At 41.1% G+C, this 15,995-nt stretch overlaps 1 protein-coding gene across 2 annotated transcripts in view; it reads left to right on the top strand.

Annotated features, from left to right (window-relative positions):
- The window catches only part of REC114 (REC114 meiotic recombination protein), an 83,306-nt gene that overhangs the window by 61,758 nt on the left and 5,553 nt on the right, over positions 1 to 15,995 (top strand). The window contains exons 3-4 of one of the 2 annotated variants that reach the window (XM_053656812.1): positions 6,110 to 6,193; positions 14,066 to 14,263. In XM_053656812.1, coding sequence (XP_053512787.1) covers positions 6,110 to 6,193; positions 14,066 to 14,263 — 282 coding nt within the window. The remainder of the gene's footprint in view (positions 1 to 6,109; positions 6,194 to 14,065; positions 14,264 to 15,995) is intronic. The other variant, XM_037134517.2, reaches the window with a different exon arrangement.

Here is a 15,995-nt window from a genome sequence, read left to right as displayed (position 1 = left end):
GTACTTGAAAAATAACTAAATAAAATTTTTAAAAAGTGGTTTGCAAAGTTTCTTAGTACTATTGACCTTTTGGTCAGATAGTTCTTTGCTGTGGGGCTGTCTGATGCATTGGAAGACGTTTAGCAGCACCCCTGGCCTCTACCCACTGGAAACCAATAGCAGAAGGTAGCCAACATACTCAAAATATCCAAATCAATAAAGTTATTGGTGAAAATGAAAAATGTATCTTTTATTTTATGGGAAAAATGTAACGGACTTTTTGGTCAACCCAATACAAAGATGGAAACACAGTTCTTGCTCTTGTGGAGTTTGCAGCAAAGTGGGAGCTGGAGAGAGTGAGGAGTTGAGTGACAGACACATCCACAGACATCGCAGTGTACGTAACTCCCAACTACTAACTTCAGTGTGGACTTCTCAGCCCTCAGTTTTACCCCATCCTGGCCATGTCTACTTGAAAGTTTCCCCCTCTTAGCTTCTACATCACTCTGTCTGGGACATGGTTTCTTGGTACCAGCTTCTGTTCTTCTGTCTGATGATAATTTGGTATTTCCTAGAGTACTCTGTTCTCTTTTTCTACCCACCTTATACTATCAGCTCCCAACCTTTTCCCCCACCAGCACTTCCAAAGAATATGACAGACTCTTGTCAGTTAATGGTAGCTTTTTATGACAGTGATTTTTGATGGATAGGGGGGCAAACATCCTAAGCACCAGGGGAAGCTCCCTGGGCAATTTTGGAGCATAGTCCCCTGGGGCAGACTCTGTGGCCAGCCATGGCGGGAGCTCACGATGGTCAGTGAGGGTGTCAGTAGTGGCACACACAGCATTTTGTTAGGGGCACAGAGCAGGTCACTTAACTAAGTCAGGAAAGGCTGCAGAGAAGAGCTATTGGGTGAGCTAAACTCAATGTGTAAGCCTCAAAGGAGATTCAAAGAAGTAGGTTTTCAAAGATAGGAAGATCAGTTATTAAAATGTAGGAATATTTGAATGACAAGTGGTTAGGTACACGGACTTCTTTACTAAATCCCAAAACATCAGAATGAAAAAGCTCTTTCTGAATCCTAAACATGATTAGAATAAATCAAAGAAAAGTAAAATGTTCTACATCATTAATGCAATAAATTGGTGGACCACACTGTCCCCAAGAAATGATGCTGACTTGAAAAATTGTTAATGAATCTTAATAAAGAGCTTCACTCTTCAGTTCATTTACTCAATAAAACTTGAAGCATCTTCTAGTGTCAAACACCATGACAGGTGCCATTCTCGTATATACAGTAGTGAGAAAAACATAGTCCCTAGATGTTAAGTAAACAATCACTATAGGCACAGAGAAATGCTATGGGAAAAAAATGAGTGCTCTGGGAAAGTGTAACAGGGTGTCCCAATTTAGATTAGGGGTAAAATGAACAATGATTAGAGGCTAAATGAGCCAAAAGGCAGGGCGTAGAAGCAGAGAGATGTACAAAGTCTAAGGCCAAACAGTTCGGACAAGCTGATGAAGAGCTGAGAAGTGGCTCAAGTAGGAGGCGCTGCAGGGAGGAAGGCCGCAGCTGGCCCCACACAGAGCCGCACAGAGCCGTAACCCGGGTGGCTGCTGGGGCTGGAGATTGGGCTGTTTGCTGGAGACTCAGGAGGTAATAAGACATTCTAGAACCTGCCTCACCCTGCCTAGGGAGTCCTCCTCATTTCAATTGGGGAGGAAGACGTGTAATTATGGTGGAGCCTGATAAGTACCACAGATCCTGAGGGAGCGTAGACTTCTGAGAGATAACCAAATTTGCCTTCTGGGGAGTGGTTGAGATAAAGCTGGTTTTAAAAGCTAAGTGGGAAAGGAAGGCCATTTCAGGAACGGGCTGCACCATGAAATCAAGTTGTGAGGAGCATGACATTTGCAGAACTGCAGGGAATTCGGTGTGGCTCTAGTATCTTTGTTTAGGAGAGCTGAAGGAAATAATCCCTCATGAAAGGCAGGAGCGGAATTTAAGAGACCTCCACGCCCTGAGGAATTTTCACTGCATCCTGCAGGTTTCCTGTGATGGGGTGGGGTGGGGTGGGGTGTGGATGAGGCGGTGATGGGGTGACTGCACCGAAATGGAGTAACTGCATCACATTTTTGTGTTACAAAGACTACTCTGGTGGTACCACGGATAGAATGAGAAACTGGGCTTGGAGGAAGGGGCTCCCGTTAAGAAGATATTGCAGTAACCCTGGGAGAACTGCTGGCAGCCTGATGTGGCAGTGACAATGGACAGGGGTAGAAGGGTCAGAGGAAGAAGCTGTTTGAGGACAGAAGCTCTTGGATATGACTGGTGTTGGGGGAGGAGTGGGGAAAAAAGGACTCAGGCATGACACCAGGTTCCTCACCCCAGTGACTGGCTGTGTTGTTGCCATTCACTGAGGCAACGACGGGCAGAAGCAGTGATGTGTGTGGGGAAGCAGCGCCTCTCCGACTGGGCAGGCACCTGGAGAGAGGCCCGCGGAACCGCCTGGTGGAAAAGTGCTCTAGGTCCCAAACTGGACTAGGCATGGGAAGAGGTCAGATCAGTCCAGGTCAAGAGCTGATTGTTCCTTTTCCATTTTAATAGATTTTTACTTTAGAATGGTTTTATATTTACAGAAAAATTGTAAAGAGAGTAGAGTTCTTATAGACTTAGCATTCTTTAGGTCCTACTACCTCTTCCCTGAGTTTGTCGCATATTGAAATGGGTGTCCTTGTTTGTGTACATATTCCTGTTACACATGCAAAAGAGGTTTATGCGGTTCAAAACTGAAAGCAATGTGAAAAGGCACACAGCAAAATGCTTGCTCCTGTCCCTACCCCTATCTGTATGGTTCACTCCCACTCCCCACGGACTGCTATTTTTGTTAGTCTCTTGTGTACTGATCCTTCCATTTTTTAAATGTAAATACAAGCAAAGAGTAAGAATACAATCGTGTGTTCTTCAGCTACTGGGATACATTCTGAGAATGCATCGTTAACGATTCCATCATTAGGCAGTTTCATAATTGTGTGAACATCAGAGTGTATTACACAAACTAGAGCCTATTACTATAATTGTGTGTGCTGTACTTTTATATGACTGGCAATGTGATAGGTTTGTTTACTCCGGCATCACGGCAAACAGGTGAGTAGAGGGTTGTACTAGGTGTCACCATGGCTATGATGTCACTAGGTGACAGGAATTTTTCAGTTCTTTATATAATTTTGTGGAACCACCATTGTCCATTATTGACCAAAATGTTGTTAGACAAAATGTATATATTGTGTCTTCCCTCCCTTTTTAATATAAAACAAAGTGTATTATGGATATTGTTCTGTTGCTTGCTTTTTTGCTAAACGATATACCATAGCCCTGATTGGTATGGCTCAGTTGGTTGGGCATCGTCCCACAAAGTCACCAGTTTGACTCCGGGTCACATGCCTGGGTTGCAGGTTTGGTCAGGGCACGTACAAGAAGACAGCCAATTAATTTTTTTTCTCTCATACTAATGTTTCCCTCCCTCTCTTTCTCCCTTCCTCTCTCTCTAAAAATCAAAAAATAAAATTAAAAAAATACATACTGGATTTCAAAGACTTAGTTTACATTCTCTTTTTTGTACTGTTTTATTAATAATGTTTTACATTGTTTACCTGTTGAAATAATGTTTGTTATATATTTTAAAGATTTTATTTATTTATTTTTAGACAGAGGTGAAGGGAGAGAGAAAGAGAAGGAGAGAAAAATCAATGTGTGATTGCCTCTCGCATGTCCCCTACCAGCGACCTGGCCTGTACCCCAGGCATGTGCTCTGGCTGGGGACTAAACCAGTGACTCTTTGGTTCACAGGCCCATGCTCAGTCCACTGAGCCATACCAGCCAGGGCATAATGTTTGCTATATTAAGTTAAATAAAATAAAATGTTACCAATTTCTTGTTCTTAAAATGTAGCCACTAGAAAATTTAAAACTAAATATGTGACTCCAATTATACTTGTACTGGACAGCAGTGATATAGCGCACGCATTACTTTTTAGTTTTATACTATTGCATTGTGTAGAGTACGTACTTTTGTTTAACTAGCCCACTTGTTCACGCATACTTGTTGTTATCAGTCTTCTGCCATTAAAAATGCAGAAATGCTTAAACTTGTCCATGTATCTCTACATACACATACAGGCTGATCTATGCAATGAATTCCAGTCCTGGGATTGCTGTATCAAAGAGCAGCTGCGGTTGTACATTTGATATTGTCCTGTTGCCCCCCACAAGAGGCGCACAAATCCCCACTCCCACCAGCAATGCATCTGAGTGCCAGCTTCCCCATGTACTGCTATTTTAAACTACATCTGAGTGTTTTGGGATATAATAATGAACAACTCTCTCTTTGTTAATTCCAAGAGAGTCTGAAGAAGAAATTACAAATGGTTTGACTAACTTCATTTTCTTTTTTTTTTTAAGATTTTATTTATTTGTTTATTTATTTATTTAAAAGATGATTTAGCTTTATTACTAATTATTGTGAAGGCTTGTAATGACTGTGGGTCCCGGTGGAAATACTGGCCATAGAGATGGATGTTGGTATTAGCCTGGACCACATCCTCTACTTACGGTGTTACCATGGGCAGCAGTTGCCTTTTTTTAATATACTTTTTAAAAAAGATTTTATTTACCTTTACAGGGGAAGGAGAGAGGGAGAGAAACATCAATGTATGGTTGCCTCTAGTGCGTTCCCTGCTGGGAACTGGCCTGCAGGGAACTGGCCTGCAACCCAGGCATGTGCCCTGACTGGGAATTGAACCACGATCCTCTGGTTCGCAGATCTGCGCTCAATCCACTGAGCTACACCAGCCAGGGCTATTTTCATGTTTATTTATTTATTTTTAGAGAGAGGGGAAGGGAGAGTGAAAGAGAGGGAGAGAAACATCCATGTGTGATTGCCTTTCATGCACCCTGTACTGGGGACCTGGCCTGCAACCCAGGCATGTGCCCTGACTGGGAATCGAACCAGCAACCTTTTGGTTCACAGCAACCTTTTGCTCAATCCACTGAGTTACACCAGCCAGGGTCCTAACTTCATTTTCTATTTAAAAAAGAAAAGGAAAGAAAATCAACTATTGATGCTAAAACTGTTTGAATCAACATTTTAGAATGAACTCTTTTTTTAATGAAACCATCAAGGAATTAGCCTACACTGTTTTTCTGGGCTGTGAATTTCTATGAAAGTTTTATCATACGCAGATTCAGGAATGGAGATTCCTCAGGGTTCCAAAGGATAAGGGACAACATTTTCCTTTACTTTCCAAAACTTAGAGATTTCTTGAAGTCCTATAGCTGCCTTCCCTGTGTGGGTAGCTGACATTACAAGGCAGAAAAGCCGCATGCATGCAGGTTTTACACGCTGTCAGTTTATCAGTCCCCTGGATTCATTTTACTAAAAACACATTCTAACTTAATGGGCTCTTAACTGAAGAAACCCACTGACAACAGAATTGGAGCTAATGAGCAGCTATAATCATTCAACACTCAATTCTATTTACTTTATGAATAAGCTGTAGAGAAAGTTCATCTTTCCGCCTTTAGCATTCAACTGTTATCCCTCTTTTGAGACTTGTGTGCGCTCTCTACTGCCTTCTTTGCCTTCTTGGTTTGTTTTTTCAGATTCAACTAAACACTCATCTAAAAAACAAATTGCTTCAGTTTTTCCATCTATAGTAATCTGAAAGTAAGAGTCTCTTGAAGAGAAATCTCACTATGTAGTTAGGGATGTGCAGTTAAGTTAATAAATTAGTGTAACAGAAATTTTGGCTTTTAGGAATATAGACTCTTATTTTGGCAAATCTTAGGCATAGAAGAATATAGCAAATATGACTATGGACATTTACTGTCTTTAATAGTTCATTGTTTTTCAATATGAAGAGATGAAGAAAAGGAACAAAAGGTGAGACTCTTCATGTGGCTGGTGCAGGGAGAGCCCTGGGACACAGGACTCCCCAGAAGGCCACCCTGGCAGTGGCGGCACTGAGTTACCACTGTGCGTACGGTATAGATAGCCTCCGCTTGCCACACTGCAGCTATTTGTGTCCCTTTTTTCTCTTATTGCTAATTATGCTTAATTATTTTGTTTCAGGAAGGGTTTTCACTCATTGGTAGCAAGAACTGGTTGAAGATTGTAAGACGCATGGATTGTCTGTTGTTTGGAACAACAATAAAGGCAAGATGCTGTGTGGCCAACTGTCTTTAAGCAAAGACTATATATACCCTTCTCATCTGTGTGCGCATGGGTGGTGTGGGAACCTCTCTTTGCAGGTGAGATGACACTAGAATAGTACATGTTTAAGGAAGGTTTGCATTATGAGCAGAACATGAAACAAATGTAGAAAGGCAGCAGCCTAGTTAGTAAGAGGGTGTTACTGAGGAGCCAGGGATTGACAGATCTTTCTGAGGGGGGGCAGCTGTTCCCCATCTCCCAAGGACAGATTCCGGGGAGGTGGACTACTTCATCGTTCACCTTGCTAGATGTTAAAAAGTTGTATATTTTTGAGTGCTTCGCTGAATGTGTATCTTCATTTTTTACCTCTTTATTATTAAAAATTAAATTCCCTTTTCTTTGCTTTCTACCTGTATTAAATGTAAGGAATGATCCTCACCAAAGAAGCATGTGGACTAATCACCTAGATTGTTTTCTTTGAGAAATAACATGGAAACGCAATCTGTTAACATTCCCTGAATAATCTTGAAATTTAGGTGAGAGATCCTAATTTCTAATGGGCTCATAAACTAAAAGTTGGAAGAGGTCTTAAATAGCCTCTAATAGAAGGGGCTTAACCTGGGGTCCACAGACCTGCCAAAGGGTCCTCAGAGAATTCAGGGGTCTAGGACCGGCATGGACTTTCACTGACCTCTAATTGAAATTTATCTTTTCCTTCAGTCACGCATGTAGGCTTCAGCCCACAGTCATATTAGACCTTTGCACCATTAGAAATCACAGGCATTTTCACATCATTACTGTTATTTCAGACGTCTGAGCTGTCACTTATGCTCACCACTATCTCAGAATTATGGTGGTGACTAGGCCTACTGCTAGATCTTTCTATGGAGTATGTTAATAAGGAAGCATGCATATTATTAGTTCACAAAGGTATTTTAATATTATAATAAACCATTTCAGCATAATTGGCTTCCTTGATAATCTTATGTATTTGTATGATTACAAAAACATTATTCTAGGAGGGGGTCCACTGACTTCACCAGATTTCCAAAGTGGTCTGAAGCACATACTCAAAAAAATTCACGAATCCCTGTTTTCCTTTTTACAGAGGAGGAAACTGAGTTTGGCAAGAGCCAATAACCAAGGTTGTAACTAACTACCAAAGAACGTTGAGCCTGTTCGTCTGCTGACTCCCAGCCTGGGACCGGGTCATGCAGACTGAATGTACTTGTCTTTTCACAGTTACACTATGCCATATGTCTGATATTTGGGTTTTAATTTTTTCCTGATTATATAGTTATTTAAAATTTTAACTAACTATGAGGAGCAAAATAAAAACCAACATAATTTGACCACTCAAAAAAATCATTAGATTACAGACAACAGAATGGTAGTTATCAGAGGGGAAGGGTGGCTGCGACCTCTCCCAGAGGTTAAATGAGGTCAAATATATAGAGACGGAGCTGCGGTGTGGGTGGTGAGCACATAAAAAGTATACCATTGTCATATAAAAATGTACACCTGAAATTTATGTAATGTTATTATAAACCAATGTCACACAAAAATTTTAATTAAAAATTTATCATTAACATTTTGAAGTTTTTACTAGGCACATACATTACATCAGCATTCAGATGCTTTTGACAGAAATTCCAGGCATCATGGCCCCCCTACAAGAGGGGTTTATTTTTTCACTAAATAAGAAATCCAGAAACAGGCAGTGCTGGCAGTGGCCCAGCAACTCTGCAGTGGCAGCATCAACGTCTTTGCCTTTGGCCTGTCCCTTACATTTGCACGGTGGCTACTGCAGCTAGCTTATTTTCATTCAAGGAAGACCAGCTTTGCTTCATCTGTTCATTTTATATATATACAAGGAAAGCATAAACTTAATTATATAGCTCTCTACCTCCCATATCTCTTAGAATATGTCTACTTTCATCTCTTGAGCCAGAAAGAATGGCATAATATGGCTATCCTAACATGCCAAGGATAACAAAATGAGCATTTGGCTTTTCCAGCCTCTGCTGTAGATTGGCCCATGGCAATGAACAGTGTCTGCAATGTAGATAATTTATGAATTTGGGATTATAGCATATAGAGTGCTTTGTATCCCCTTGTCATGTAATATTACATCAGAAATATTATACCAAGTCATTTCTTAGTTTTTGAAAGTTTGTTGGTTGGGATTCAATCGACTAATTCCCAAATTTTCACTATTATGTTTTGATTTTCATAAGAATTTATTTATATGGTTCTTGAGATAGAAGTCCTCGAAATTTAAACATTTATTTAGTAAGTTTTTCCTCCAGATATGTTGTCTGTTTCTACAGCACTAGCAATGTGTAAGAATGCCCATTTATCCAAATCATTTCCAATAGGGTGATAAAATTTAAATTTAAAAACTAGTTTCAAGCATCAAAACACAGTGATGTTGGTTGCCCCCCCCCTGGTGAACACCTAAGGCTCTTTCCCTTACTACTTAACAGGTGCAGAGACAAAAAAAAAAAAAAAAAATGGCCCACAAGAAAGAACGGTTCAAAGCTCCAGAAAAAATACAACTAAGTGACAAAGAGATAGCCAACCTATCAGATGCACAGTTCAAAGCACTGGTGATCAGGATGCTCCAGGAACTCACTGGGTACTTCAACAGCATAAAAAGGACCCAGGCAGCAATGAAGGTTACATTAGGAGAAGTAGAGAAAAATCTATGGGAACCAACAGTGATGGGAAGGAAACTGGGACTCAAGTCAATGGTTTGGAGCAGAAGGAAGAAATAAACATTCAACCAGAACAGAATGAAGAAACAAGAACGCGAAAAATGAGGAGAGGCTTAGGAACCTCCAGGACATCTTTAAATATTCCAGCATCTGAATCATAGGGGTGCCAAAAGAAGAGGAAGAAAAAGAAATTGAAAACTTATTTGAAAAAATAATGAACTTCCCCAATCTGGCAAAGGAAATACAATTCAAGGAAGTCCAGGAAGCCCAGAGAGTCCCAAAGAAGTTGGATCCAAGGAGGAACACACCAAGGCACATCACAGTTACATTAGCCAAGATTAAAGATAAGGAGAGAATCTTAAAAGCAGCAAGAGAAAAGAAGACAGTTACCTACAAAGCAGTTCCCATCAGACTGTCAGCTGATTTCTCAAAAGACACCTTGCAGGCAAGAAGGGGCTGGAAAGAAGTATTCCAAGTCATGAAAGGCAAAGACCTACATCCAAGATTGCTCTATCCAACAAAGCTTTCATTTAGAATGGAAGGGCAGATAAAGTGCTTCCCAGATAAGGTCAAGTTAAAGGAGTTCATCATCACCAAGCCTTTATTATATGAAATGTTAAAGGAACTTATCTAAGAAAAAGACCAAACTATGAACAGTAAAATTACAACAAACTCACAACTATCAACAACTGAACCTAAAAAAAACATACTAAGCAAACAACTAGAACAGGAGCAGAGCCACAGAAATGGAGATCACATGGAGGGTTGTCAGCGGGGAGGGGGAGGAGGGAGAATGGGGCAAAAGGTGCAGGGAATAAGAAGCATAAATAGTACAAATTAGGATGGAGTTAAGAATAGTATAGGGAATGGAGAAGCCAAAGAACTTACATGTACAACCCATGAATATGAACTAAGGAGAGGGAAGGATGGTGGGAGAGGGGGTACAGGGCAGAGGGGAATAAAGAGGAAAAAATGGAAACGATGGTAATAGCACAATCAATAAAATATATTAAAATGAAAAATAATAAATTTAGCTTCCTTACTAAACTTTTATTAACTGATCATTTAGGTTAATTTGTTAATTTACAGGAAAGTAATTTATAATCTGCAAACAATGAAAATTTTATTTACTTCTAGTAGCGCAGACTTACTACTTTCCCCGCCTTCCCCGCTGTAGTTCCGTGGTTACAGTGCCACCCTTGACATATCGCTGACCTGAATGGGCAGATGCATTTAGACATTAAGGACATTTCTGACTGTTGATTGGATATTCTTTACCATGTAAGGGAGATAGATAGCCTTTCAGTTATAGTTTATTTACTAACACTTTTTATCAGGATTACATATTAAATTCTATCAAAAGGCTTTTGACACCTATCAAGATATGTTTTTCTCTGATTTATTGACTTTATATATTAAAATCAACCCATGTTAATATTAATATATTAATATTGACCCAACAGATTCTTTTTGCCTTACCTGGCAGAGCATATCTTTGGTGTTTCCTGCCTTGGATAGCTTTAGTTAACCAGGTATTATGTAACAAGCACCATTGTTTAAACTGACAAATGGAGAAAGTATTTTGAAGTAAAATTTTCATTGCCTTAACAGCAATTTAATATAACTTCAATTCTGTGGTAATAAAGATATTTCTATTCTCTCTGGCTGAAACAAGTAGGTTATGTAATTTCTGCCTATTTGTACTTCCTTCTGTCCAGGAAGTTTGATGACAGCGTCCCTGGCACACTGGCCAACAGCTGACACATAATTCCCTTTCTGAAGAGACTTTGCTTCAAAGGAGTAAACCCAAACCATTGCCCTCTTTACTTCCCACCCCCAGTAACTCACTGAACAATTTTTTAATGGTTTCTTCTGGCCCAGGTTTTGGTTTCCAAAGAAACTAAAAGGTTCAAAAAGCAAAGGTTCAAAAGAAAAAAATGCTGAGGTCCCTTCTCTGGCTAAGCCCTCTCTCTATCCCCTCCCCCCTCCATTCTCCTCAGTGGAGGAATTCACTGCTGAGGTGGGGGGCTGCTCCAGCTGGGGTCCTAGGGCGCTGGGAAACTTCCTACAGATCTGAGTGATTTATGGAAACCGGCAGCAAAAGCAGTAGGTTTGTGAGGCCCCAGATGTCTCTTTGGCTTTGCCTCCTGTGAGGTGCTAACTGGGCTCCATGTCTCCCACGCGTGCTGAGACCACAGCCCCTGCAGCCCTAGCAGGCCATAAAGCCCATGGACGGCTTTATGGTGTCCATGTGGGCATTTTGTCCACAGCTGGGAGTCAGAATTTAGGGAAACTTGACTCTCCTGTGAGCACTCAAAGGTCAAGAGACAAGCACCCTGTTTCTTCAAGGAGTGTGTATGAAAAATTTTCTGTTCATTGTAATAACTTGAAATTCAGTGTTTTGAAGTAGGATGGGAACAATTTAACATGAAGGTGCCTCTTCACATAGTAATTTTGAGTTAATCTCTTTAGATGATAGAAACTAAGACTATATTTGGGGCAGTTCATGGCTGTTTGTATATACTTGAAAACTTTCAGTTTCACAGCAAGTGAATTAAGTCTCTGACTTTTAATTATGGCACAAAAAATGAATCTTATCAGGCTTTTTAACCTAGGAATCCTTTTTATTAATAACCCAGTAGCGGGCCTTCCATGGTGCTACCACATAGTGTCAGGGATGTAGGATGGCGATGTCACTCATGTTCGGACTTCTGATTCACTGTGGTTTGTCTTGGGCTCTCAGGCACTGGAGTGGTACTTATGGCTACAGATGATAAGCTCAAATTCTCCCTGAGAATTTCAGAGGGAAGTGTGGAGCGAGGCTTCAGTCAACTGTCAGACATGCAGCCTCCCCTGTCACTTCCTGGAACTGCATTCTGGAGAAACCCTAACTATCCAAACTCATTCTTTCACATGTAGACACCACTAGACTTATACAATTAGTCTGCTAATTTTGTCTGTTTCTTACATAGTTTTCCATCTAGCTATGGGGTATAATTTTTAATGTGATTGCTTCTCAAAAGGTTATGCAGTAAACCTTTAATAATAATAGAAATAGCTAATAAAAAGTTACTTCATATAGATGTCTTTATTCAGAGTCTGTATCAGAGTGCATTGGAAACAACTAATGAATTGTAAAGAAGAATTCAGCTCAATTTCACAAAAGATTTGTAGTTTTACCAAAAGCTGATTGCACAGTTCTCTTATCAGTCCTTTTCCCTTCCTGGGGGAAGTGACCTTTCAGTGACTCTTGATAATTTGGGGATTATTCATCCAAGAAAAGTGGCCAAGGAAGTGAGCAAGCACTGACAGAAGAAAAAAACACAAATGACCACAAGTGGGAGAATATTCACACTCACTCGTAATCAAAGAAATGAAGTTCTAAGATAAAAATTGATGTTAATCTAATACGTTGAAAATATAAAAAGAAGAATTATCTCTGGCGTTGGTGGGTGCGGGGGAGTGGGCACACAGACTCTCGGGGGCAACTGGCGCTGTCCTGCCCCGGGAAGTCTGGGACGAGGCCGCAGAACCCACGGATCCTCCCACCAGGTGTTTGTGTGCTTATCAAAGCTCGTGGTTTATAACAGGAAAAGAGGCTGCAAACACATGTTTGTCCATTTGGAGCCAGTTAAAGGAATACTCTTTAGCCATTAAAAGTCATGAAGTACTACTATTTTTATTCTTATTGTGAGACAAAAAATCAGGTTACAAAAGAGTAGTGTAAATAGAGATAACCTCTATATTATATATAAGATATAACTATATATAGTCATGTACAAGTATGTGCGTATGTTCTAATACACCGTAATACAACCTAGGGTAAATGCCCCTCACCCACACCTCTTCCCCTCCAAGCAAAGGCAAGCACTCACCAGAAGACCCTCTGATGAATAAAAGTAAAGTGACGCGAGAAGGGCCACTTGGAACATACTAGAATATTTCCGTTTCACATTTTTTCATTGCTGAATGGAGTAATGGTAACAGATCCCTTTCCTACTTAGGGGGAAAAGTTAAATTAGTTAAGCAACAACAAAAACCAACAGTGGCGAGAAAGGGGCAGCAGTGTCTGTACTGAACGGGACTCCTGAGCCCTGCTCAGCCGTGCCCAGCCCCACGTCACCTAAATCCAGGGCTTTGCATTTAAATAGTATAAATTGTGAAGGGGAGAATCAAGGAAATTTTGGGTTTTTCTAGGAACTTAGGGTTTTGCTAACTGTGGTCTGATGCATTTCCCGGTTAGCGGTGTAATGTATGGATTTAATAAATGCAAAGTGCCGTCACTCCGCTAAGTTAGCATCTGAGTTTCTTGGTGGGAGAAGTTGAGTAAAGGCACACAATACATACAGCCAGTCCACTGGAGGGGCTTTTGTGTGAGGTGACTTCTCTAAACTAGGCAGAGTATTAGATTAGAAAAAAGGAAACTACTTCTCTTAAAATAATGGGCTTATTGTTACAATTTATTTTTTTCAATTCACAATCAAATAAATTTGACATAGTTGCCAGATTTAAAAATTTTTAATTGCATCTCTCTCAAATTTGCTGATTTGCCAAGGGATGCTAACTCATAGAGCAAATTACAGGCAACGTTTGATTCTGAGGGATTTGCATGCTAGTCTGGCCTCAGTGACGAAGGACACCACCGGTTGTCCACATGACACATTAGCTTTAGCATCAGCCTGTCTGGTCCACTCCCCACTCTTGCTTATTCAAGTTTTCTGGCTTGGTTAATGCAGCATTCACCTGGTTTTTCATATACTGAGGTTTAAGATTTTTTGCTGAGCCAAGAATATGCTGTGTTATCTTCACTGATTTTTTTTTGCTTCAGGAATTAAAAGCTAGGAAATCTTTATTCCAAAGAAAGACAAAACATTGACTGTTTACTGCAGTCAGTATGGTCTCCTTCCTGGTCTGTATGGGGCTTCTCCACATTCACTAATGTCTGTTCCCTGAAGGAAATGAAATTTAGTATGAGGCACAGCTCCTCAACATGGGAAGAAAATGAATTATTAGCTTTTCTATACCCACATCATCAGCCTAGGGTAAATGCTCTTTATCCCTACCTCTTCCCCTCCAAGCAAAGGGAAGCACTCATGAGGCCCCGCGGTACGTAAAAGTAAAGTGATATGACGAGAGTAACTTTTGATTTGTCAAACAGGACAAGAGTCGCATGTTCAGGGTGCAGTTTGGCGGCGAGACCAGGCAGCAGGCGCTGGAGCACTGTGACAGCTGTGTGCGGAGCCTGGCCCAGTACGTGACCATTCAGACGCCCGAGGGAAGCAGCCAGGGCCCAATGCCGGCAGCAGACAGCCGCACGGAGGGCCGTGTGCAGAGCGTCCCGCTGCTGCTGCCGGGGGTAAGCAGGCCAGCACGTTGGCCGTACCAGAAACCTGACGGGGTCGTGCTCTCTGGGGGGTCAGAGTGACAGTGGGATTTGTCAAGCCTATCAGCTTTGCACATTTAAAGATATCTAATGTTGAGTGACTTACTCAAATTGGAGGAGCTACCTGTAATCCTACCAGTTAGACTGGGTGGCCCTCTGAAACAGTAGTGATCAAAGTGTGGTCCACGGGCCCCTCCCTGCGACCTTTTCAGGGATCCACAAAGCCCATGTTATTTTTGCAATAATATTAAGACAGTATTTACCCTCTTAATTTTGTCACTATTTGCCTTAATGGGGTAAAAGCATTTTGAGCAAATCTGTTGTCCCCTGAGCACAAATGCAGGCAGTGGACGACACTGCATCCCATTCTCCTTCCACCACTGACAGTGAGAACACAAAGAAGGGCCCATCATTCTGAAGCACAACACTGTTTCAGGGGCAGCACTCGTGCAACTGCGCTGGGCCTCAACCAGCCTTTCTTCACGGACACCGCTACTTCGAAGAACAGTGTGCTGATTCAGATTTGGGTATTTGGTGGGCTTTTTCTTAGAAATGAAGAGAGTGACCCTATCGTTTCCGGAAAACAAGTGAGAGTATTTACCAACAGTGATTAAAATAAGCTTCTCCAGTGGAAATTAGAGCCATGGGTAACTTGGATTCGCCATTGGAGCTTTGCAGCTCCTACCCAGAAGGCTTTTCTGATGCTGCCGTTCATAGGGTCTTTTCAAATAATCGCAGGACAGAATGTTTCAGCATCTGGAAGATTTGTATAGTTCAGTGAACTAGTATCTTCCAAATGGCCAAATGCACACGGTGCTGAGAAATCAGGCCTGGGTAAAAGGTCTGTTTACAGGGCAGAACGGACCTATGGATTTCAGTGTGACGGAGTTCACCGCTGTGATTTCAGATTCTGGGTTGCAACTAACCTTTAAGAAACTTTTGTTTGCTGAGTTTTGGTGTCATATTAAAGAATGTCCACAAGTATCTGAAAAGGCTCTTTTAAAAGATGTCTGCCTTTTCCACCTACTTCAGCTGTGTGAGACTAGATTCTCTTCATACGCTTCCGTTCAGCCATAGCAGCGTGTCAGCCGCAGTACACAGGCCCAGCTGTTCTCCACTGAGCTAGGCATTAAAGGAGCGTGCAAAAATCATTACACTTTTGTTTGAAGAAAATAGTTCTTTCATGAAAATGTTTTAAATATTAACAGTAGTTTTAAATTAATTAATCAATATTTAAAAGTTTTAATTAACATAAACATTAAATAGATATGACTCAGACAAAAGCTGTGTGAGGGCCACTGATTGTGTGTCAAGGAATCTTGTGGTCAAAACCTTGAGCATCGTTGTTTCAGAATTTCTCCTGGGAGAACACTTAGTCCCAAAGGCGGTTAGAGTAAGACCTGCCTCTGCTCTTGGATTTAAATTCCGGTTTGAAGCTGGGTTTCTTACTTTCTATTTTGAGACATGATTTTCCAAACATGACTTTCTATAACTTTGCTTTGTTAGTTCCCCTTAAGCTCACTGGACCAAGACAGTGCTCTTCTAGTTTATCAACAAGTTCTTGTCGTTCATAATTTATCTAGGGCAAACATACATTTACATTATTTATCGCACAGCCTTTAACTTTAAGCTGCCGTGTGGCTCTCTCTGTGACGTGCAGCCTGTTGTCAGCCCGGGCTGCGTCGCATTCTTTCGCTTGTTCCCG

This window comes from Artibeus jamaicensis, unplaced genomic scaffold (genome assembly GCF_021234435.1).
Source record: "Artibeus jamaicensis isolate MK-2021 breed Jamaican fruit bat unplaced genomic scaffold, CSHL_Jam_final scaffold_286, whole genome shotgun sequence".
In the NCBI taxonomy this organism is placed as follows: Eukaryota; Metazoa; Chordata; class Mammalia; order Chiroptera; family Phyllostomidae; genus Artibeus; species Artibeus jamaicensis.
This window is presented reverse-complemented; position numbering and strand designations above follow the sequence as displayed.